The 26006-nt window shown below is 40.1% G+C and overlaps 1 protein-coding gene across 2 annotated transcripts in view; it reads right to left on the minus strand.

The window, feature by feature from the left end:
- Positions 1–26006, minus strand: part of e2f8 (E2F transcription factor 8) — a 46068-nt gene that overhangs the window by 10459 nt on the left and 9603 nt on the right. For both annotated transcript variants that reach the window (XR_006313883.1, XM_043705371.1), the window contains exons 2-10: positions 25138–25239; positions 23194–23475; positions 22861–23017; positions 20768–21076; positions 7444–7605; positions 5467–5604; positions 5120–5332; positions 1531–1615; positions 740–1301 (exon numbers count right to left, since the gene is read on the minus strand). Coding sequence is in view for 1 of the 2 variants with exons in the window: in XM_043705371.1 (XP_043561306.1) it covers positions 740–1301; positions 1531–1615; positions 5120–5332; positions 5467–5604; positions 7444–7605; positions 20768–21076; positions 22861–23017; positions 23194–23475; positions 25138–25230 (2001 nt within the window). In the remaining variant the exon portion in view is untranslated. The remainder of the gene's footprint in view (positions 1–739; positions 1302–1530; positions 1616–5119; positions 5333–5466; positions 5605–7443; positions 7606–20767; positions 21077–22860; positions 23018–23193; positions 23476–25137; positions 25240–26006) is intronic.

The raw sequence follows: 26006 nt of genomic DNA on the forward strand, positions 1-26006 counted from the left end.
CAGAAGCCTGAACACACGCACCAGCCGGTTTTGAAGCAGTTTCTACCTTACTGTTGTTAGAGTACTGAATGGACTCAAACTCTTCACATTCGCCTCTGTGTTTATTTTTGCCACAGTTTACCTATTGTTTACTTATCTATGCTACTTAACTACGTGGTCTACATGAATTGCTCATAAGACAAAGCTTTTCACTGTGCCTCGGTACACGTGACAATAAATTCAATTCAATTGGTTGTGGTGTATTGGAAATAAGACTGATTTTCATTCTGGAAGATCTTACAAAGAGCAGCTTAGATGTCTTGCTCAAGCCACCATTGATCACATGAACTATGACAATGAATGCTGCCAGCCATTTTGTTTCAACCTAGAGACACTTTGGACTGGCTTTCTTTGATCCTCAATTACTGTTCAGACTACTCAATCAACGGAAACATAATGGTCAAGAATCTAGCCAACAGTCAGAAACCCAAAACATCCTGAGACTCATTTACATGCCTCACTGCATTCTGGGCAATTTTTTACAAACCAGAAGTGCATTTGTTTTGCATGGTGCTTAGCCCACTCTCAAGGGCATGGGGCATTGTGATGAAAGAAGCCTCAATTTGCCATTGCAACTGACAGAAGTAGATGTCAATTTGATGATGGTTATTAACACTCAGTTGTTACTTAAATGAAATCACCATAAACAGGCCATTTGAGAAGTTCACAAATATATATATATTTTTTCATGTTACTGTACCCTGAATGAATCAGCATCCTTTGTAAGTTGGCTCTCAACAGGTCTATTTGCTGCTTTGGAATGCAGAACATCATTGAGGTCACAAGTAGAAGGTTGTTTCAGGCACCAGTCAAGAATATTATCATGTTTGGCTGCTTTGCTAGTCTGGATGTCATTAAGTGTTTCTGGCACATCAACACAAGTTTGAGCAGTCCGTTTATTGGTGTGGTTCTTTGAGTCATTAGGATTTACAATTTGTTGCTCGGTGGCAAAGGATATAGACTGTACAAAGCCAGAGGGATGTGCAGTCAGGGTTCCTGGCTGTGAAGGCTGTAAATAAATTGTATAAGATCCACCAGATTGGCTTTGAGGTAACACCACTGGTAAAACAGAAGAATATTGTCCGTGCATCAAAGGAAAGACCCCGAGAGGCTGCAATGTTGATTTAACTTGAGGGAATACTGTTGAATTAACTCCAGTACATCGCACTGATTCCACAAGTCCAGGAGGATGATCAATTTTTGATTTCTCTTGTGAGGAAGATGGTTTTAATGGCGAGGCTATGTGTTTACTGGCATTCAGACTGAGGGGGAAGGAAAAACACAAACGTTAAAACAAATGTGCTCATGCACAATAGACATTAAAACATTCTTTCACATTGTACAATTCAAATGAAACTTGACTTCAAACATGTCTCAGATTTAAGTTATTTTTAAAAGTTTCATACAGACATGCTGCACAAAATTCTCTGTATATAATTGAATTTGAAAATCTAGTTAGACAGGTGCAAATATAAAATTTCTGGCACTTACTTAGATTGCGCTTCCAACTGAAGTTTACAGATTGTTGCAAGCTGGTCCATTTTACTTGGATATAACCCAGCTTTGGATGAATCACCTTTCATATAAAGAAAACATTCTGTAAAACTTCATGATTAAATAAAGTTAAAAATCACACAACACCAGGTTACAGTTCAACAGGTTTAATTGGAAGCACTAGCTTTTGGGGCTCCTTCTTCAGGTAGTAGTTTAAAAAAAAAGTGGCCCGAGCATTGATATTTAGCGCTCACAACTGCCTAGCATACTCCAATTAAAAACAAAACAGCCATTTACCATGACGCCTGTTTCAGTATTTAAGTCTTTTTATTATCCAAGATGTGACCCTCCTGTTTGAGTCTTAGTTTTGTTAACTAACCAATTATGGTATTTCGACAAAGGCTTTTAAAAAATTCATTGCTTTTCCATTATATAACCTCTCTCTCAATAAGATTGATTAAATGCAGTCCCCTTTTCTCTTCACGAACCCACCAATAAAGAAATGACTGATTCTACCAACAAATGCATTATGTCAGTGTTATTTAATCATGATTTGGAGATGCCGGTGTTGGACTTGGGTGTACAAAGTTAAAAATCACACAACACCAGGTTACAGTTCAACAGGTTTAATTGGAAGCACTAGCTTTTGGGGCTCCTTCTTCAGGTAGCTAGTGCTTCCAAATAAACCTGTTGGACTGTAACCTGATTTTTAACTTTGTACACCCCAGTCCAACACCGGCATTTCCAAATCATGATTAAATAACACTGACATAATGCATTTGTTGGTAGAATCAGTCATTTCTTTATTGGTGGGTTGGTGAAGAGATAAGGGGACTGCATTTAATCAATCTTATTGAGAGAGAGGTTTTATAATGGAAAAGCAATGAATTTTTAAAAAGCCTTTGTCGAAATACCATAATTGGTTAGTTAACAAAACTAAGACTCAAACAGGAGGGTCACATCTTGGATAATAAAAAGACTTAAATACTGAAAACAGGCGTCATGGTAAATGGCTGTTTTGTTTTTAATTGGAGGGTGCTAGGCAGTTGTGAGTGCTAAATATCAATGCTCGGGCCACTTTTTTTTTAAACTACTGATGACTTAGGTATTGAAATACAAAGTAGAATTTTAAACTTTGTTGATGATTCTGTATTAGGAGGTGCAGCTGGCAGTGAAGATGATACCAATGGCCAATGACCAAGGGTGGCACGGTGGCACAGCGGTTAGCACTGCTGCCTCACAGCGCCAGAGATCCAGGTTCAATTCCCGCCTCAGACGACTGACTGTGTGGAGTTTGCACATTCTCCCCGTGTCTGCGTGGGTTTCCTCCGGGTGCTCCTGTTTCCTCCCACAGTCCAAAAATGTGCAGGTTAGGTGAATTGGCCATGCTAAATTGCCCGTAGTGTTAAGTGAAAGGGTGAAATGTAGGGGAATGGGTCTGGGTGGGTTGCACTTCAGCGGGTTGGTGTGGACTTGTTGGGCCGAAGGGCCTGTTTCCACACTGTAAGTAATCTAAATTGCCCAAAATGTTAGGTGCATTAGCCAGAGGGAGATGGGTCAGGGTGGGTTGCTCTTCGGAGGGTTGGTGTGGACTGGTTGGGCCGAAGGGCCTGTTTCCACACTGTAGGGAATCTAATCTAATCAATCGATTGCAGTACGACATATACAAGAAATGTGAGGTGTTGCACTTTGGCAGAAGGAATAAGGAGAATGCATAAATACTAAATAGTACAGCGCACAGAGTGGAGGGATCTGGGAAGTTTATGTGCAAAAACATTTGAAGGTAGCAGGACATATTAGGAGACAGCTAACAAAAACATGCAGTGTTGTGCTTCATAAATGGAGGTATTTGGGTACAAAAGCAAGAGGTTATGCCAATCATGCATAAAGCTCTGGTTAGACCGCAATTCGAGAACAAACATCCAGTTCAGTTCACTGCACTTTAGGAAGGATAAAAGGGTGCTGAAGAGATCCATCAGAAGGATTCGAGAAAGCAAGAACTTAGCTCCAAGGTTAGGTTGGAGAAGCTGCAATTTTCTTAGAGCAAAGAAGGTTGAGGAGAAATTTGTTTGAGACATACTAGATTATGATGGTCTTCGATAAGGTAGAGATAGGAAAGCTGTTCCTATTAGTTGATAGTACAAGAACAAAATAATACGTATTTTAAATTTTGGCAAGAGAGGTGGTGTAAAAGGAAGAACATTTCTTTCAAAAATGCAACATGTTGTACTGATTTGGACTCACTGTCTGGTTGGGTGCTGGAAATGGAGATGACTATTTCTAAAGGAAATTAAATGGGCATTTGAATGAAATAAATTTACAGGATTGTAGGAATATAGTAGGAATTCTAGACTGGTTGGATTGCCCTTAGAGAGCTTGCATGAAATCAATCGGTTAAAGGTTCTTTTGGAGCCTTATCAACACTTCCTTCACCCAAATAATTAATGTAAACTGCAAATAGATGTGGTCCAAGTTCTGATCCATGTCGTACTCAACTAGTTATAGCCTGCCAACCTGAAAGTGGCACATTTATTCCTGAGAAGATTTGTAGGTTTAGTTGAGGTTCTGGATGTAGGTTTGCTTGCTGAGCTGGAAGGTGCGTTTTCTGACATTTCATCACCATATTAGGTGACATTATCAGTGAGCCTCCAGCGAAGCACTGGTGGTATGGCCTGCTTTTTATTTATGTGTTTCAGTTTTCTTATGTTGGTGATGTCATTTCCTGTGGTGATTTCATTTCCTGTTCTTTCTCTCAGGGGTGGTAAATGGGATCCAAGTCAATGTGTTTGTTGATAGAGTTCCAGTTGGAGTGCCATGCTTCTAGGAATTCTTGCAAGTGTCTCTGTTTGGCTTGTCCTAGGATGGATGTGTTGTCGCAGTCGAAGTAGTGTCCTTCCTCATCTGTATGTGAAGATACTAGTGAGAGTGGGTCATGTCTTTTTGTAGCTAGTTGTTGATGTTCATGTAACCTGGTGGCTAGTTTTCTGCCTGTTTGTCCAATGTGGATCCCATTTACCACCCCCTGAGAAAAAGAAGAGGAAATGACATTACCAACCCAAGGAAATCTAAATACATAAATAAAAAGCGGGCCACACCACCAGTGTTTCACCAGATGCTCATTGATGATGTTACCCAGAATGGTGACAAAATGTATGAAAACGAACCTTCCAGCTCAGCAAGCAAACTTACATCCAGAACATTTATTCCTAATTCTGTTTTCTGTACTAAATGGCCAAAATTTTTAAAAATAGTGCACTCAAGATGTACAATTTTTTGGAAATTAAAACCAGGAATCACTTCATTTCAATGAACCTCCAGGTAGTTTATACATCATTTATTCTAGCTAAAGCAAAACAACCAAGGTCCAACCGGCTGAATATGCATTAAAAGCTTAACAACTAAAAAAAAAAGCTTTTCAGCAAACTATTTGTGTAATATTCCATTTGTTAAACTAATTTAGCATGAATTAATTTTTGCAGAACAACAGGTACACAAAAAAGTAATGGCATCAATTCATAAATATATTTAAATATTTGTCCATAAATTGTACAAATACATGATAAATTAGTTATTCTGAAATACATACTGTAAACTTTGCCAACTGGGCTGCTTGGTGCAGAGCTGATCTTCCTCTGTTTATTCTCCAGATTTTCTAATAAGTGGTTCAAAGATGCATGGCGGGTGAAGCCTTGTTTAGTGTTTGACGCAGGGAACAGATTCTTGGCAAATGTTTCTTTAGAAATCTTGGGCAACTGAGTATTAGGTTGAGCTGAGGTAGTCAGAGTAATGGGCTTTATATCTGCAACAATAATAGTTTCCTTCATGATAAAAGTTCAATTTGTTGTTTATGCAATCAAATTCACTTTCTGAGAAAAAGGGTAAAATTATAAGAACCAAGGAAACATAATTGTAATCTAAACAAAAATTGTATACCAATTAGGTCTGGGAATGCCTCTGGTCCGATCCATTTAAATGCTGGCTTCCGCCCTCTCACCTCTGTTACATGTACTTTCTTTATAAGCTCAAGGCTGGTGAGAACATTAGCGATATCATAGAGTCGTCTGATTTTAGCTGTGAAATAAAAGTTAATTACATTAGTAGATAGTAAAAATGTTACTTTTCAGAAATCTAGCAACTGAGTTCTGATCATGTTTAATAAAAACTGAAAGAACTGCGGATGCTGATAATGTTTACATACATTAGGTTTTTAACTCTTTTCTATATGTCAATAAAATACAATGTGGAGGTGCCGGTGGTGGACAAAGTTAAAAATCATACAACATCCGGTTATAGTCCAACAGATTTATTTGGAAGTACTAGCTTTCAGAGCGCTGCTCCTTCATCAGGTAACTAGTGGGGCAGGATCATTATGTACAGAATTTATAGCAAAAGATCAGTATCATGCAAGTAAAACAAATATATTGAACAAACCTAGATTGCTGTTAAGTCTTTTATCTTTTAGAAGATTCTAAAAGATGAAAACAAAGATGGTACATCATAGCTATATTAGAATTATCCACATACTATCTGGTGTGCAAAGTCTTTCAAATAAACCTATTGGATTATAATCTGGTGTTGTGTGGTTTTTAACTCTGTTAGTCCGCAAGAATCAAACACAAAGCCCAAATTTTATTCATTAATATAGCTAACTTAGGAATAACAATAACAAGAAGCTCACCGTACAATATTAAAATTTATCTGTACATGCACAAATAAATTATGCATGTTACAATAATCAAGAACAACTTATTTACTGCAAGTTAACTTGGAAACAGCAACTAGTCATGGAACACAACAGAACTAACAATTGTCTTAAACCCATTATTCCTCATATTATTTTTCATTCAGTATGTTCAGCAGGTCCTCTTTATCCAAAGTTTATGGATAGATGAAAGCTAAAAATGTGTTGTGTTTGCATCTCTCTCCAGCATCAGCATAGCCAAGTTAACCTTACAAAGCTTATGCACATGGTCCAACAGCTCAAGTTAATGTGGTCCCAATCACAGTCAAATAGCTTGCCAACACTAACACACATCACTAAGGATTTTGAGGAGGAGATATTGAAGACACCTGGGATCTGTAAGCTTGTACTTCAGAAAACAATCAATGTCGCCAGGTGATGAGGAAACATTTGGCACGATCAAGTCAATAGATTTTTCAAAAAAGCTATTGTATTCAGTTTAGTGTGTCCACCTCCTTTGGTACCAACATTCAAAGGGTGGAATTTACTGAAGATGTTTGGGGTCCCAACTGTCACTTGGAGAGCTGGCAGGAACATCAAGCTTTTAGGGAGACTGAAGTAAGTGGATCATAGCAGGATCAAAAGACTTTAAAGGTGGAAATCCAACCTTCTGATAGCTGTCTGCCAATTTATGGTAGGCAGTGGGTGCTGCTAGTACCACTCCTACCTGAGACTTAATATCATTGCTAGATACCAGGCAATAGAGAATGTGGCAGGAGGGGAGTTTGTTCAGATGGGTTCAATCAGTGGCAGGAGGAGATGGCCATCTACAGGCCTTCTGATCACAGACTCAACTGGGGAAGGTAGCAGGGTCTCTATCTGCCACCTTCCCATTTGAATAAACACTGCTGTACCACCAAACATATAAAGGGAGGGCATTAAATTCTGCCCGAAGCAGTTAAGGTGAACCTTCACAATGCTTACCTTCAAGCTATTTCTTGGAACTCCTTGTAGAAAGGAGATGAAGTGTATCTCAATAATTGTATAATTTGTTTAGCCTTCCAAAGTGAAACATCCAAAATTGGAAGTGGAAGAGAAACTTAAATTGGAAAGTTTTTTTTAAAAAAAAGCAAACTACTGTTACATGTCCACTAATAGCAAACTAAAGAACTGCAGTTTGACAGGTTATCGAGTGATGTTCTCATGTCATTTTAAAATGCTTCACTTACTCTTAAACTTGCTGTGATCCAGATCTACCTTCTGGTCATCGCCAATTAGAATTTTAGCAGCAGTATCGAGACTAACCACCCGGGGTTTCGATACCAGGAACAACATGACAAATTTCTGACTCATTACTCTCAAGGATTTGTCCTTCCGTCCATTTACTGAGGCTGCAGGCAGAAAATATACATTTTAATTGTAATTATTTATTATTTTTTATTAGATTCCCTATATGAAAACTGACCCGTTGCTCTGTATAAATGAGCGGCTTTGGATTCCGTACCCTTGATTCATATCTTGCTACTGAATCAAGGTAATCAATATAACATGTATGGTTACATATGACCATAAAAATTAGAAGCAGGAGTCGGCCATTGGCATCTCAAGCCTGCTCTGCCATTCAATAAGATCATGGCTAATCTGATTATGCCACATTCCTGCCCATTCATAATAATCTTTTATCCTCATTCTTTTTTAAAAAAAAACTGTTCACCCCACCTTAAAAATATCCAAATATCTTGCTTCTACTGCCTGTTCAAAAGACTCATGACCCTCTGAGAAAAAAAATTCTCATGCATCTTAAATGGGAGACGTCTTATTTTTAAATTGTGATCCTTAGTTCTAATTTCTCCCACACAGGGAAATTTTCTTTCCGTCTGCACCCTGTTAAGACCTTACATAGTTCAATCAAGTTGCCTCTTATGTTTCTAAACTCAGGAGATAAAATCCTAGCTTGTTCAACCTTACCTCAAATTAACTGGCCTGTTCATATTTTATTAGTCTAGTAAACCTCCACTGAACTGCTTCCAATGCATTTACATTCTTCATTACACAAGGACACCAATACTGTTTCCATTACTCTTGATGTGGTCTCACCAATACACTATGCAGTTGAAGTACAATTTCTGTGAGGATTTCTGCTAATGATAATCCCAGAAAAGTCAGATTTCACAGTAAAAACTGGCTTAAGCAGACAACATCTCCTCCAGAAGTGTCATAAATCCTTCACAGTAAGCACCAGCAACTTGTCTCTCGTATCTTTCATCAATAGACAATAGGTGTAGGAGTAGGCCATTCTGCCCTTTAAGCCTGCACCACCATTCAATATGATCATGGCTGATCATCCTTAATCAGTATCCTGTTCCTGCCTTATCTCCATAACTTTTGATTCCACAATCCTTGAGAGCTCTATCCAACTCTTTCTTAAATGAATCCAGAGACTGGGCCTCCACTGCCCGCTGGGCAGAGCATTCCACACAGCCACCACTGTCTGGGTGAAGACGTTTCTCCTCATCTCTGTCCTAAATGGTCTACCCCGTATTTTTAAGCTGTGTCCTCTGGTTTGGCACTCACCCATCAGTGGAAACATGTTTCCTACCTCCAGAGTGTCCAATCCTTTAATAATCTTATATGTCTCAATCAGATCCCCTCTCAGTCTTCTAAACTCAAGGGTATACAAGCCCAGTCGCTCCAGTCTTTCAGTGTAAGGTAATCCTGCCCTTCCAGGAATTGACCTCATGAACCTACGCTGTACTCCCTCAATAGCCAGAATATCTTTCCTCAAATTTGGAGACCAGAACTGCACACAATACTCCAGGTGTGGTCTCACTAGGGCCCTGTACAGCTGCAGAAGAACCCCTTTGGTTCTATACTCAATTCCTCTTGTTATGAGGGCAGCATGCTATTAGCCTTCTTCACTACCTGCTGTACCTGCATGCTTGCCTTCATTGACTGGTGTACAAGAACACCCAGATCTCTCTGTACTGCCCCTTTACATAAATTGATTCCATTGAGATAGTAATCTGCCTTCCTGTTCTTGCCACCAACGTGGATAACCATACATTTATCCACATTAAACTGCATCTGCTATGCATCTGACCACTCACCTAACTTGTCCAGGTCACCCTGTAATCTCCTAACATTCTCCTCACATTTCACCCTGCCACCCAGCTTTGTATCATCAGCAAATTTGCTAATATTATTTATAACATACCATCTTCTATATCATTAACATATATTGTAAAAAGCTGCGGTCCCAGTACTGATCCCTGCGGTACCCCACTGGTCACTGCCTGCCATTCCAAAATGGAACCGTTTATCACTACTCTTTGTTTCCTGTCAGCCAACCAACTTTCAATTCAAATTAGTAGTTTGCCCCCAATACCATGCGCCCTAATTTTGCTCACTAACCTCCTATGTGGGACTTTATCAAAAGCTTTCTGAAAGTCCAGGTACACTACATCTACTGAATCTCCCTCGTCCACCTTCAGAGTTACATCCTCAAAAAATTCCAAAAGATTAGTCAAGCATGATTTCCCCTTCATAAATCCATGCTGACTCTGACCTATCCTGTTCCTACTATCCAGATGTGTCCTAATTTCATCCTTTATAATAGACTCCAGCATCTTTCCCACTACTGAGGTCAGACTAACTGGTCTATAATTTCCTGCTTTCTCTCTCCCACCTTTCTTAAAAAGTGGTACAACATTAGCCACCCTCCAATCCGCAGGAACTGATCCCAAATCTATCGAACTCTGATACTGACACCTCAGTGGATATTTTAGCTAGATTAGATTTGGCAGCACATTCTCGTGAGCACATTACCATACCTGGCCAAAGAAGCATTCCAGGTCTCTCCAGAACTTAGGGGACTGCCACATAGGACCAGCCAGAAGAGGACCCATGATGTTGGCTTTTAATAGCTTGTACATTCTGACAAATTAAATACAGGAAGAGCAGGCTCTTTGTCAGGCACACTTGAGAAACTGGATTGAAAACTGAGGGAGTTCACAAATGCAACCTGTACTATGCTAGCTCCAGCAGATTATTGGCTGTCTCTATGCCTAGGTTAGTCACTGTCGTGAAAAACTAGGGTGCAGCACTCAGTGTCTGACAGACATGTGCACAGACATGCACTCTAACAACTCCGCCATGGGCGCTAGGCACCAATGACAAACAACAGGGGAACGTGGGACCTAGACCCCACTCCAGATACCCCTTCTAAAAGGAGACAGGTTGGTGCTTTGGAAAGTTGTACACAACTTGAACCACACATAAGCCCCCAGAATTCTCGACTCAAGCGTCTTCAGAGATCGTTTGCATTTCCAACTTGCTGCATTCTCTAACTGTGGGCTTCAAGGTAAGGAGGCCAGGAACCATTCATTCTCTAGTTACAAATGCCCCTTGTTTTGCCTGGTCAAAACTCCCAAGGCCAATGGGCTCCAAGAAAGGCACGGTTCCCTCCACCTTCACTGCAGACCGCAAGGTGTAGTGAGAAGGAAGGGAAAAAGAAAATCTGAGGGGACATAGATGTCATAGGTGAAACTTTACATCATCAGTTGTGTCAGTGACCCTAGATTCAAGATTAGAGTGGTGCTGGAAAAGCGCAGCAGGTCAGGCAGCATCCGAGGAGCAGGAAAATCAACATTTCAGGCAAAAGCCCTTCATCAGGAATCTTGACCCGGATCTCCAGCATCTGCAGTCCTCACTTTCGCCCTGTGTCAGTGACTGTCAGTTTAATTATAACTATAAGAATGAAGCTAGAAGGCTAGCCATCCTTAGCACCACAAGATATTTTAACTCAGTCTTAGGAGTAGTTTCTTTTCTGTAGTGTACATATTAGCATGAAACTTTGCCATAATTGAATGAGTGGCATCAGATGTTGAGAGGGCTTTAGTTTCTAATCTTAGCTTTATTGAACAACAGGAAAAGCAAAAGAAAAAGAAACAAATCAGCTACATTTGGAGTTATGATTGAGCAGAGAATGCTGGCCTCTGCAACATCAAAACATTTCGTCAGTGGAAACTGACATTATGCAACTCAGTTCCACTGAAAGCGACGACAACGAAGTCCTGCCTGCATTGCATTGACTGACATGCTGCACTGTACGATGGTGAAGGTAAAGGTGCTGCTCCTTCTGATCAAAGTTCCCATTTTCCTACTAGGTGCAATGCTGTGGCTCTCATTGTCCATCATATAACCGTGCTTCAAAGGGCTCATTTAGTGTAGTTGTTGTGTCCCTACCTTTGACCTAGGAGGCCCAGGTTCAAGGCCCAACTGCTCCTGAGGTGTGCAATGATATCTCTGAACAGGTTGATCAGAAAATACCTATAATGCTGTTGCATACTTCAGCTGTCTGGGGAAAAAGCAGCCAAGCATTATGCATTATCCTATTTCTGTAATGCAATACATGGTCAGTCCTGACCAATGTGGGGATCCAATGTTGAGGAAATATTTTATGGTCCTTGTTTCTAGTGGAATGTGTTGCACTGCACATATAATGGGCATCATGACATGGTGTCCTGACTGCCACCTCGATTCAGAGTGGAGTGTCACTGGCTCTCTCAGTTGCACATCATTGCAAGAAAGACAAGCAACTCTGGGTCTCCTGCATTTTTACCACATCATGTGGGAACCTGTAGCTGTAAACTCCACATGAGGAGGCTGCTCCACATCTGCTGGAGATTGATACTGGTCACACCAGACATCCATGTTTACCATCAATTTCTGTGAACTCTCTTCGTAAAGCAGTCACAGACACATATGACTGCAACTTCTGTGCCTGAATTCATTTTTACAGTTTGAATGAGCCCATGTGGGTAATATCAAAAACAAAGCAGTTCTTCAGCAATGTCAACAGTCAGCAGTTGCAGCACACACAAATTACATTTAAAATCTACCCTCAAAATACTGAGACATGGAGGCCTATGAGAAGGGAAATGGGATGCCTCTATATGGACCTTTACAATTGTTGGCCTGATTCAGATATATGCTGAACAAGCCATTTGGCACACAAACAGCAAGAGATGGCAAATGATATTGGTATGGAGACTGGAGAATCTTCGCCTCAACATTACATTATCAGTGCATATAATTAGACTTTATTAGATTTCCTACAGTGCGGAAACAGGCCCTTTAGCCCAACCAGTCCACACCAACCCTCCGAAGAGTAACCCATCCAGACCCATTTCCTTCTGACTAATGCACCTAACACTCTGGGCAACTTAACATGGCCTATTCACCAGACCTGCACATCTTTGGACAGTGGGAGGAAACCGGAGCACCCAGAGGAAACCCACGCAGACACAGGGAGAATGTACAAACTCCACATAGACAGTCACCAGAGGCTGGAATCGAACCTAGAATCCTGGTGCTGTGAGGCAGCAGTGCTAACAACTGAGCCACCATGCCGCCCTTCAAGATAATGATGTTCATATTTACAATCCAAGATGAGGTGAGTAGCTCCTGTACCTTGTACAAAAAGCAATTCGGCTTTGACTGTGACTATTGGCACACATATCAAGTTGCTTGACTTTGTGCCTGTGCTAAGAGATAAGGCAAGACAGAAGTGAGGCTGCAAGTTCTGAAAGAGGTACCAATGTGTGCACTGATGGAAAATGAATGAATGCTAAGAGTGCAAAGTAGGAGGTCTCATCTATACAGTGGTCTGCCTGCCCTTACTCGTAAAGCAGAAGCACTGCAATGTAAGGTGTCAGTGAGCTCCAAAGTACAGTATTGAAAAGGTGAACTGTATTGTAAACAAGCTGGAAGTGTGCCATGATGATGTGGAGAGGCTGGTGCAAGTGTGATGCTAATCTGTGTTGGTGATGGGTGTAAATGGTCACTGCCCACAGAGCATACCCTGAGATGTTGGGAATTATGGACAAGGTGACTGCATGGAGAAGATGCTTGTGGGCTGCAGCCACCAGGTATTTGCTTTCATGTCAGGAATTGTTTCCATCTGGTTTCTCTCCACTGTCTGGGAAAATAGCAAACTGCATACAAATGAGATTATACAGTTCTACAGCACAGAAACAGACCCTTCTGTCCAACTTGTCCTTGCCAACCAGATATCCTAAACTACTCTAGTCTCATTTACCAGCATTTGGCCCCCATCCCTCTAAATCCTTCCTATTCATGTACCCGTCCAGGTGCCTTTTAACTGTAATTGTACCAGCCTCTACCACTTTCTCTGGCAGTTCATCCTATACACATACCATTCTCGGAATGAAAAGTTGCCCCTCAGGCTCCTTTTATATCTTTCCCCTCTCACCTTTAACCTATGCCCTCTTGTTTTGGACTACTCTACCCAGGGAAAAAGACTGTTATTCACTCTATCCATGTCCCTCATGACTTTATAAACCACTGTAAGGTCACCACCTCAGCCTTTGATGCTCCAGGGAAAATAGCCCCAGCCTGTTCAGCCTCTGCCTTTAGCTCAAACTCTCCAACCCCTGCAACATCCTCGTAAACCTTTCGGAAAGTTTTTAAGTTTAATAACACCTTTCCTATAGCAAGGAGACCATGACTGAAAGCATGGTTCCAAAAGTGGCCGCATCAATGTCCTGTATCGCCATAGCAATGACACCCCAACTCCTCCACCCAATGTGAGAAAAGGTAAATAATGAGATATTAATGCATGCAAATAGGCCTTTGACACTCACTAGTGAGATTCTTCTTTAACTGTAAAAACCTGAGGTGGAGTATCTGAAGTTTTTCTTGATAGTGACAATTTCATTTTTCTATTCTCAACAAATTTTCCCAACTGACTTGCAATTGTCCAAATCATCCAGAGCCTGGAAAAATCCTACCATATGTCTTCCCTTCTTAACCCACACAATATAGAAATATAATCAAACTTAAAGCTATACGTGGTTCTGTTCATATCAGAACTCACATTATCAAATAATAACAATGTAGAAATGTTTATCACTCCTCCCCATGTTTATCACTCCTCCCCATTCTAGTTCCCTTGCAATGAACAATAACATTCTATCAGCTTTCCTAATCACTTGCTGTGCCTTTTGTCATTCATGCAGTCAGGCATCCAGATCCCTCTGCATCTCAGCGATCTGCAATCTCTTACCATTTAGGTAATCAGCTAATTTTTTTATGCTACCTGCCAAAATGGATAATTTTACACTTTCCCAGATTATACTCTACTTGCCTAATTTTTGTCCCTACACCTACTACCTGTATCCCTTTCACAGAAATTGCTGGAAAAGTTCAGCAGGTCTAGCAACAAATGTGAAGAGAAATCAGAGTTAACATTTTGGGTCTGGTGACCCTTCCTTAGAATTTCTCTGAAATATTAACTCTGATTTTATTCACAGATGCTGCCAGACCTGCTGAGCTTTTCCAGCAATTTCTGTTTTTGTTTCTGATTCACAGCATCCTCAGTTCTTTTTTTTATCTTTATCCCTTTATCGCCTACTCACGTTCTCTTCACAATTTACTTTATTACCTATCTTTGTGTCATTATCAAATATACTTTTGGCCCCTTCATCAAAGTTATTTACATAACTTGTTAAACATTGAGGCCACAGCACTGAATCCTGTCGCACACCTCTTATCACATCCTGACAACTTGAAAATGATCATTAATACCTACTATTTCTGGATGTAGGTTTGCTCGCTGAGCTGGAAGGTTCATTTTCAGACATTTTGTCACCATACTCGGTAACATCTTCAGTGAGCCTCCAGACGAAGCACTGATGTTTCCTGCTTTCTATTTAAATGTTTGGGTTATTTTGGGTTGATGATGTCATTTCCTGTGGTGGTGATGTCATTTACTGTTCTTTTTCTCAGAGGGTGGTAAATGGGGTCAAAGTCAATGTGTTTATTGATGGAGTTCCGGTGGTAATGCCATGCTTCTAGGAATTCTCATGCGTATCTATGTTTGGCTTGTCCTAGAATGGATGTGTGCTGCCAGTCGAAATGGTGTCCTTCCTTATCTGTATGTAGCACCTCTAATCCATTATCTGTATGTACGGATACTGGTGAGAGAGGGTCATGTTGTCTTGTGGCTAGTTGATGTTCATGTATACTGGTGGCTAGTTTTCTGCCTGTTTGTCCAATGTAGTGTTTGTTACAGTTCTTGCAAGGTATTTTTGTAAATGACATTAGTTTTGCTTGTTGTCTGTATAGGGTCTTTCAAGTTCATTAGCTGCTGTTTTAGAGTGTTCTTGGGTTTGGGGCTATCATGATACCAGGGGGTCTGAGTAGTCTGGCAGTCATTTCCGAGGTGTCTTTGATGTAGTTATATGGAGAGTCCAGTTGAATTTCTGGTCAATGGTCACCCGTCAGAAGTTGATAGCGGGGATTCAGGGATGAGAACATCGCTGAATGTCAGGTGGTATTTAGATTGTCTCTTACTGATGATGGTTATTGCCTGACATTTGTGTGGCATGAACATTGCTGGTACTTGTCAGCTTCAACCTGTATATTGCTCAGATCTTGTTGCATTTGAACATGAACTGCTTCAGTATTTGGAGGCGTAAATTGTGCGATCATCAGCAAAATCTTCACTTCTGACCTTTTGATGTAGGAAAGGCCATTGATGATGCAACTGAAGATAATTGCGCCTAGGACACCTCTGATGAGCTCCTGCAGATTTATGGAGTTGAGATGATTGACCTCTAACAACCACAACCATCTTGCTATGTGCCAGGTATGACTCTGACCAGCAGAGAGATTCCCCTCATAGTCATTGATTCCAGTTTTTCTAGGGCTCCTCATTGCCACACTCGATTGAATGCGGCCTCAATGTCATGGGCAGTCACTCTTACTTTTGGCCAAAAGCACTGAACTCCAGAGGCATATTAGAACCAAGGCTGTTGTGAAATTAGAAGCTGGCAGAACCCAAAGGGGGCATTAGTGTGCAAGTTATTGCTGAGCTGGTGCTACTCGATTGCATTGCTGATGACACCTTCCATACTCTTCTGATGATGGAGAGTAGACTGATGGGTCGATAATTGGCTGTGTTGGATTTGTCCTATATTTTGTGTACAGGACATACCTGGGCAATTTTCCACATTGTCTGAAAGACACCAGTATTGTAACTGTACTAGAATAGCTTAGCTAGGGGAACAGTAAGTTCTGGAGCAACAGTCTTCAGTACTATTGCTGAAATGGTCTCAGAATCCATAGCCTCTGCAGAATCCAATGCTTCCAATCATTTCTTGATATCATGTGAAATTAATCAAATTAATTGAAGACTGGTATCTCTGATGCTGGAGACCCTGGAGGAGGCCAAGATAGATGTTCTATTTGGCACTTCAGGACGAAGATTGCTGTGAATGCTTCATCCTTATCTTTTGCACTGATGTCTTGGGCTCATTGAGGATGGGGATATTTGTGGAGCCTCCTCCTCCAGTGAGTTGTTTAATTGTCCACCACTTTTCACAACTGGATGTGGCAGAATTGCAGAGCTTGGATCTGATCCGTTGATTGTGGGACTGCTTAGCTGTCTTTCACTTGCTGCTATGCTGTTTGGCACACAAGTAATCCTGGTTGATAATTTTACCAGCTTGACAACCATTTTTAGGTATTCCTGATGTTGCTCCTGGAGCATTCTTCTGTGGTCCCTATGAACCAGGTTTGATCTCATGGCTTAATGGCAATGGTTGAGTGGGAGATATGCCAGGCCATGAGGTTGTAGATTGTGTTAGAGTAGAATTCTGCTCTTGTTAATGGATAACAGCACCTCATGGATGACCAATCTTGATTTGCTAGATCTATTTGAACTCTGTCCCATTTAGCACAGTGATAGTGCCACACAACATGATGGTGGGTGTTCTCAATGTGAAGACAGGACTCTATGTCCACAAGGATAGTTTAATGGTCACTCTTACCAATACTGCCATGGACAGATACATCTGTGGCTGGCAGATTGGTAAGGGTGAGGTCAACTATGCTTTTCCCTCTTGTGAGTTCCATTATAGAACAAAGAACAGTACAATACAGAAACAGGCCCTTCTGCCCAGCAAGGCTGCGCTTACATATGATGCCTTTCTGAACTAAAAGTTTTTCGTCCTGTCCATATCCTTCTATTCTCTGATATTCAAATAACTGCCAAGATGCCTCTTAAATGTCACTATTGTATCAGTCTCCACCAGCTCCTCTTGCAGCACATTCCAGGTACTCATCACCCTCTGTTAAAAAACCTGCCTCTCGCATCTCCTTTAAACTTATCCCCTATCCATGCCTCTCATAATTTTGTATACTTCTCTCAGGTCTTTCCTCATCCATTGATATTAAATAAAAACAAACCAAAGTTGTACAATCATTCCTCAAAGCTGATACCCACCAAACCAGGCAACATCTTGGTAAACCCTTTCTGTACCTGCTGCAAAGCCTTCACATCCTTCTGGTAATGTGGCGATCAGAACAGTACATAATATTCCAAATATGGTCTAACTAAAGTTCTATACAGCTGCAACATGACTTGCCAATTGTTATACTCTATGAGAATGCCATTTGCCTACTTCCTTCTCCAGTATTGCCATCTTCAGGGAACTGTTGACCTGTAGCTGCAATAATTTCCTCAGTACCACTTCTCTGGTTATTGCAATTTTCCAGAGTTCCTTCCTCGCTTCGATTTCCTAATTGACGACTATTTCTGGGATGTCATGTGTATTTTCTATAGATGAAAAACATATGTCCCATTCACCTTCCACCTACATACTTTCCAACCTTTATTCCCAGACTCACTTTCTATAGGAGTCACTTTAAGTCTTTTTATAATATTTATAGAATCTTAGTTTTTACATTTCTAGCTAGTTACCTCCTGTACCTTAACTTTTCCTGCTTGACTTTTTCATGTCCAAACCTCTGACCTTATATTTTTGCGCAATTATATGATTTTAAAATTTAATGTTATATTTAACTATTTTAGTTAACCATGCCTAATTGATACCCCTATAGGGATGATTCTTTTTTGTGGGAATGCATTTATTGTTGATTTTAAGTATCTCCTTAAATTTCTGCCACTGGTTATTTATGTATGTATGTACATATTCATTTATTGCCACATGTACCGAAGTACAGTGAAAAGCCTTGTTTACGAGCAGTACAGGCAGATCATAGCAAGCAAGGAAAGACCCCACTTGGGAGTATTGAGAGCAGATCTGGGTACCACACCTTAAGAAAGACAAATTGCCTTGGAGGGAGTATAAAGTAGGTTTGCAAGAATCACTCAGAGTGGTAAGGGCATGGAATGCCCTGCCTGCCGATGTAGTTAACACAGCCACGTTAGGGGCATTTAAACAGTCCTTGGCTATGCACATGGATGACAATGGGATAGTGTAGGGGGATGGGCTTAGATTAGTTCACAGATCGGCGCAACATTGAGAGTCGAAGGGCCTGTTCTGTGCTGCATTGTTCTATATTCTATACATAGAACATAGAAGAATACAGCGCAGTACAGGCCCTTTGGCCCTCGATGTTGCGCCGATCCAAGCCCACCTAACCTATACTAACCCACTATCCTCCATATACCTATCCAATGCCCGCTTAAATGCCCATAAAGAGGGAGAGTCCACGACTGCTACTGGCAGGGCATTCCATGAACTCACGACTCGCTGAGTGAAGAACCGACCCCTAACTTCAGTCCTATACCTGGACTTTAAGGGTTAAGTTATAAAGTGAGGTTATAAAAATTAGGCCCGTTCTCTCTAGAATTTAGAAGCTTAAGGGCTGATCTCAAAGTCTTCAAGATATTAAAAGGACAAGACAGGTTATTTCCACTGGTTGGAGCTTCCAGAACTATGGGGCATAGACTGAGAATTCAGGCCAGACCAATAAGGAAAGGTGGAAGGGGTCTGGAACTCTCTTCCACAAATGGCAGTTCAGTTGTTCATTTTAAATCTGAAATAGATAATTTTTTGTTAAACAAAAACATTAGGGAATATGAGACAAAGGCAGATATATGGAATTCAGCCACAGATCAGCCATGATCTCACTGAATGGTGGAACAGGCTGAATAGCCTACTCCTGTTACTGTGTTCCACTGCATCTCTACTGACCTGTCTGTTAACTTAATTTTCCAGTTCACTTTAGCCAGCTTTCTGTATTTGTCCACAGCAATTAAAGTAAGCCTCATAGGACAGGAGACCAGTTGTGCCTTCTTTTTTTAATGAACCTATTTTCCTAACCAACATGTTCAGAGATGTTATTACATCTCTTGTCCAGGGACAGGGACACTACCCCACTGTGCCACAAGACAGCCCTCAGTTGTGTCTGTTAAAAAGCCGTCCAATTATTTTTACTCCTCTCTACCGTTATCCTCCTTTAAAGTGTATATCCAATGCCCATTTAAAAGCTTCTATTTTTCAGGCAACACATTCCAGTCCACTAGAACTCACTACATTAAAAATAAGCCTGATGTCCCCTTTTGTTCTTTTCCCAATTATCTTAAATTAGTGGCCCCAAGTTACTGATCCTCCTGGGGGAGAAACAGTTTCAAATTTACAGTATCAAAATCAAAACTAAAAAGGTTAAAAAATACTATCAGCTTTTTATATTTTTAATTTGAAATCCTGCTAGGTTACTCACATAAACCAGTTTGTACGTTTACCTGATTGCCATTCCATCATATTGCAAACAGTTTCAAAGGAACTCCCACACATCATTTCAAGGACACGGTCACTGTAAAAACATGCATGTACATCCAACTGGAAATATGGACAAATTGGTTGGTGGGCAAGAGCAAGCAGCTTCCAGTGTTTCACTTAACTTGGCTTAACTGTAGCACTCTCATTTGAGAAAACAACTGTAGATTCAAGTTGCACTTCAGGACTAGAATGCAAACTTTAGGTGCTTCCCAAACATTTTTCTACTGTGACTTTCAATTGAGGCTTGAAATTTGTTGCAACCTTGTGAGAAATGAGGTAGTTGGGTTCTGTTGGACCAGGAGGTCAGCTGTAATAATTCAGTCAGAGTTCCACAGTGGCCACTGTTGCCTCAGAGCTTGCAACACCAACATTTCAGCTTGCTGAAGCTTTGGGAAGACCTGTTCTATACTTATATTTAACTGAAGCATTGAGGGAGATCGGAAACATCAGCACTGTTATTATTTGACTAAGATGTTAACTGAGACCTTATCTGCTTGTTCATGTAGATACAAAAGGAACTGTATCACACCGCTTGAAGAACAGTATCCAAAATGCATACCTGCATATCAATAAAAATGGTTTGCGATACCTTCTGTATCATGGTCACTGCATATTACAAGATTTGAGAACGGACGGAAAGAAATGATAGAAGCAAATGCTAAACAGTCAAATATTTATATGGCTAATTTTTGAGAATAAACCTCTCAAATAAGTCTAGACAATTGACAATAATCTCTCTTAAACTGAAACTATTTACAAGTTTGGTGATTTAAATGACCCTTTTCTCATGTCTAATCTTAAAATTGTGTTCATAGCAAGTAATCACTGCCACAAAAAAAAGCCATACAAGTTTACAAAGAAATGAACAAAATACAGAATGCTTTGAAGTTACAGACCTTTAAATTAGTTGATACTACATTAAACTATAATGCCTGTTTACCTGCTCTAAATTCCATTCCAGGAAGCTCCACAAAATACATTTCTTTAGATTTCACCTCATTGACGTTGGTTGAATTTTGCTCACGTAGTGGCTCTTTTATATAGTTTTCATGTAATTCGAATCCTTTCTTCTTAATGTGCAGCATCTGTTCCGCATATTTTTGATCTTCACCAACATTCTTCAGTGTTCCCAGTGTGTGTGTGAGATTGTGGCGACCATGCCAAAGGTACCGATTCTTAGCAAGGCGGCTGACCATATGCAAACTTTCTAGAACATTCACAATATCATAGATACGCCTACGTTCAACATCTATTGATTAAATAAGTAGAATTATGTTAATAATGATGCAGAATATTATTTGTTGAAAATTTACGCTTTGATCTTTCAGGATTATATGCTTATCTTATAAGTATTTACTAACCATTAAGTTTTACAATAATATATAATTTAACCTCATTTGCTTTTTACACCTCAATTTATTCTCATCTCCTGTGTAAGGCAAGGATTCTTGTGCACAGGTCAAAGGTTTTCAACACCTTTTTAAATTATCTTAATGGCTTTATTCATGTGTAGGTCTAAATAGTGAAGGCTGACTGTTACATTGTGTCTAAACACGTTATTGACTGAGACAAAAGTGCATAGTGTAACATAGGTCAGCACTCAGAAGTGGAAATTCTTGTTATTTGTTAGAATCATAGAATAGAATCCCCACAACGTGGAAGCAGGTCACTCATCTCATTGAATCCCCCAGAGGGCATCCCACCCAGACTACATCATACCATATTACCCTGCATTTTCCCATGGCTAACCCACCAATCTTGCACATCCCTGGTCACTATAGGCAATTTAGGATGGGCCAATCCACCTAACCTGCAAATCTTTGGACTGTGGGAGGAAACTAGAGCACTGGAGAAAAGCCACGCAGACATGATGGGAATGTGCAAACTCCACAATCTGAGGCTGGAATCAAACCCAAGTCTGTGGCACTGTGAGGCTAACAATTGAGCCACCATGCCACCCAAGATGATCAGCAATGCTGGATTAGCCTACACTTATGCAGTTTTATGTTAAAGTTATAATTATAACTACCATAATATATTAGGCCTAAAATCAATTAAAATGATAACTGGAAGTCTGTTTCAGGAACAGAAGCACCACCAAGAAATATTCATAGAATGAGATTACAGTCGTGGAAGTCTCATTTGCTTTAAGCCTCATATACCATAAGGCATAACACCTGAAAATAAAACAAAATGTTCTAAATGGGCTTGGCTGTAACATTTCATTTTTAATTTCTCAGGGAAATGTATTGGCCAATCTGCCTGACTTCAACTTCTATCAAAGCGTAGCAGTTAACTGTCAATTATCACTAATTACTTCATTTTCCCTTGCAGTGCTTATACCTGAGTCCACTTGCCAACCAATTAGCAGTTTCTCTGTTGAAAGCTAATGTTCTAAGTTGATAGGACTCTTCTTCAATACTGAAAAAAGATCATATTGGATATGAAATGTGAACTGCTTCTTGCTCCATAAATGAATTTCTCTAGCATATTGTTTTCTACATTTTCAGCATCTGCAGTATTTTGCCTTTTAAAAATAAAATGGCTATTTGGTTATAAAGAAACTGAGTAGTTGCTGGAAAAAAAGTAACAGATACTTTGTTCAATTTTTTGGTTTGCATCTGTTGGTACAAATCACAAGAATACCAATCTAACACTTATGCCAACCAAGTGCTAATTGGTTGGCAAGTGGATTTGATTGGTAGACAATTAATAATGGTTATTAGTTAACTGCTGCCAGGCTTTCATAGAATTTGAAATCAGGTAGGTTGGCTTTGATTAGTCAGCGCTTTTCCCTGAGAAATGAAAAAAGTAAAATGGCCAAGCCCATATGTTCCATCTGACCACTTGCAAATTACATCATTGTTGATTGTTAGAATTTAATCTCCAGTGGGAGGTTGCCAACTATAAGCAATATATCTGAAACTACATTAAAATCAAATGCAGCAACTTTCAGGCCTTATTAACATAACATTAAGTACTGCATCTCCATCCTATACATTTACGCGATGCAAGATACATGCACCAACTCACTTAGTTCTGCTGCTACTTCATCCAGGCATATATCGTTGTTCAGTGCAGGGTTGGGATAATCAGGGTATCGTGCCAGGAATCTATAGCACAACAAACCCAGACTTTTTTCTTTGCGACTCGGATGAAATTTCTCAAAGTCTTCCCCAGATAATTGGTCCTGAAATTCAAGTAGAACCTTTACGTTACTTCGTTGTTTGGAAACGTTGGAGTCGTATCCATAGGTTTTATTTGTATTATGTATTGCTCTCCAAGTCTAATTTTATAATGATGTAACTCTCCACATTGAGTTTTGCATGTGTACTACAAACACATACTTCTGAATTGTTACTGTACCTGTAAATTCTCATTAGTCTCTGAAGTAAGATCATCATCCACAAGTAGCTCCTGTTTTTTCTTTTCCCTGCTCCTAATCTCTGGACTAGCTGCACTGATTAACATTTTCAAATTAGCGGTAGGTGTCCATGGCTCTCCAACAGTTGATTCCTGAAGCTTTGTTGGTGTGGTCATGGCTCCCAAGTCTGGTTTAATTGCTCCCAATACTGAATGTGAGGTAGACAATTGTTGCTTCAGTGGAGTTTTTGTAGTCTTTTTATGTGGTTCCAAAAATATATTTTCCTGTTTTGAAAAACATGAAAATCCAAACATTGTGACATCTTGCATTACTTTTAGCGCGTTGTAGAGTGCATACAACATACACAGATCTGCTATGTTGGAAACAGATTTTTTTTCAAAACACTTAAGTCATCACATCCCATTAAAATGACAACAGTTCCATGGATTCAACAACACCTGTAGGTTCTCCTCCAATCAACATCCCATCCTGCTTTAGAACTAAATTACCTTCAATGTCACAGGGTCAAAATTCTGCCACTGTGGGTGAACCTGTACCCTATGGATTGCTAAAGTTTAAGAAGACTGCTTTCTCAAGAAGAGATGGCGAAGGGAAATAAATGCTGACCAAACCAGCAACTCCCACATCTGATGAATATCTAAATAGTAAAAAAGACAAGATATTTATACCACATCAAGATAAATACCGAGCATTTTTACTCTTATGTTATCAGATATTAAAAAGCTTTGGTTTGAGACTTGTCCTGCACTGAACAGCTAACTCTTTCAAATGGTAGCTGAATGGTATCCTTCTGGGCTAATTATACTGTGTTAGAAAATCATTTTTATTCTTCTATGGATGCGACGGATACTGGCAAGGCCAGCATTTGTTGCCCAACCCCAATTGCCCTTTAACTGAGTAGCTTGCTAGGTCATTCAAGAGTCAACCACATTGCTGTGGGTCCAGGATCACAGGTAGACGACATCAAGTAAGGAAGAAAATCTGCCATTCTTCAAGGACAATAATGAACAAGATGGGTTTTCATGATGAATGAATGTGAAGCATTAGCCTAGGCTTTAGAATTATTACCCCTGAGACATTACGACCTATGATCCCTTTAATTCTCCACTTCTGAGCACAGCAGTGACTCGAGAAACCGAGCCTGAATGTGTTGGCATGATGTCAGGATATCAATGCAATGCACGGACCCTCGGAGCAGCTGCTTGGCTTAAAGTGAGCAGTGATTAACACCACGCCACTATCTCCCTACGTTCAGTGATTATTATAAGCATACAACCTGCATCTCAGATAAGGTACTCAGCTTATAAGTGGCACAATGGCTCAGTGGTTAGCACTGTTGCCTCACAGTGCCAGGGACCAGAGTTTGATTCCAGCCTCGACTGACTGTATACACGGACTTTGCACATTTGCCTTGTGTCAGCCTGGGTTCCTCTCACAGTCCAAAGATGTGCAGGTTAGATGGATTGGCTGTGCTAAATTGTCCCAGTGTGTGCATGTTTGGTGGGTTGGCCATGGGAGCTGTGATGGTGGTAGATCTGGTTAGGATGGTATTCAGAGGATTGTTGTGGAGTTGATGGGCTGAATGGCCTGCTTCCACACTGTACAGGTTCTATGATTCTTATACTGACCAGAATGGAGAAGGATGAAACATCTATTTAGCTGAAGTCTTTAGTGGAATAAATCAAATGGTCAAGATGTGTGGCTATTCATGGGACAAGAGTTACTGCAACAAGCATAAAGTAATTATGAGAAATTAAAACCAGCTCTTTAGCATCTTTGTCTATCACAGGAACTCTTGCCTCATAAGATCATTAGCACTTGCAAAACCAGGGCAGGACTAGGTCTGACCCATGCACACACAATGAATACCACAGTACATTACTTCATCAGCAAAATGGAAATAAGACAAATTGCAAGCAACTCACTCTTTGGTTGATTTCTGCAACATCATCTTCAAGTTTTGCATTTCTGTCAGCAGTATTCAAGCTTTCGCTTACATTTAAGCAAATGCTTGTCATCTTCTTTAACTAAAAATCATAACAAATTATCATTTGACTTTTATCCAATGTTAAAATGTTTTAATCCAGTCATTTGACCATACTTAAAATATAGGTTTAAATTAAGTGGTTTGAAAATTACAAATGATTTTAATCATTGTCAGAAAAAATGTCTAAAAGGGAGGCAAAGGAAATAAATCTTTTAAACGAAATAACATGTACAGGTGAGCCTTAGTAAAGATGTAATTAACCAAAAGAAATGAGGTGAATAGCTCACTTGGGTTATCCGGGTCAGAATAACAACAACAGTACAGGTTACGGTCACTGTTTTTGTTACAAAGACCTGCCTTTTTGCCCTGCCACAAAATCATATCTCAAATCATATTTCAATATACCTGAGGAATTAAGAATGCTAACTGGGGACGGAACAACTAAATTGAAAGAAAGTCTGGTGTTTATATAGCACTTTTCACAACTTCTGGAAAGCCTAAAGACATCCTATGAAGTACTTTCGATGCAAGCATGTAAGTTGGAAGTAGGAGGCTATTCTGGCCGCTGAGCTTGCTCGCCTACCTTCATATTTGATTCTCTCCTTTCTTATTTCTCTCTTTGTTATCCTCTGTTTGTTTTTGTAGCCTTCCCAATCTTCTGATTTCCCAGTGCTCTTGGCCACTTTATAGGATTTCTCTTTTTCTTTGATAGATTTCCTGACTTCCTTTGTCAGCCATGGCTGTCTAATCCCTCCCCGGATAATCTTTCTCTTCTTGGGGATGAACCTCTGTACAGTATCCTCAATT

This window comes from Chiloscyllium plagiosum, chromosome 16 (genome assembly GCF_004010195.1).
Source record: "Chiloscyllium plagiosum isolate BGI_BamShark_2017 chromosome 16, ASM401019v2, whole genome shotgun sequence".
In the NCBI taxonomy this organism is placed as follows: Eukaryota; Metazoa; Chordata; class Chondrichthyes; order Orectolobiformes; family Hemiscylliidae; genus Chiloscyllium; species Chiloscyllium plagiosum.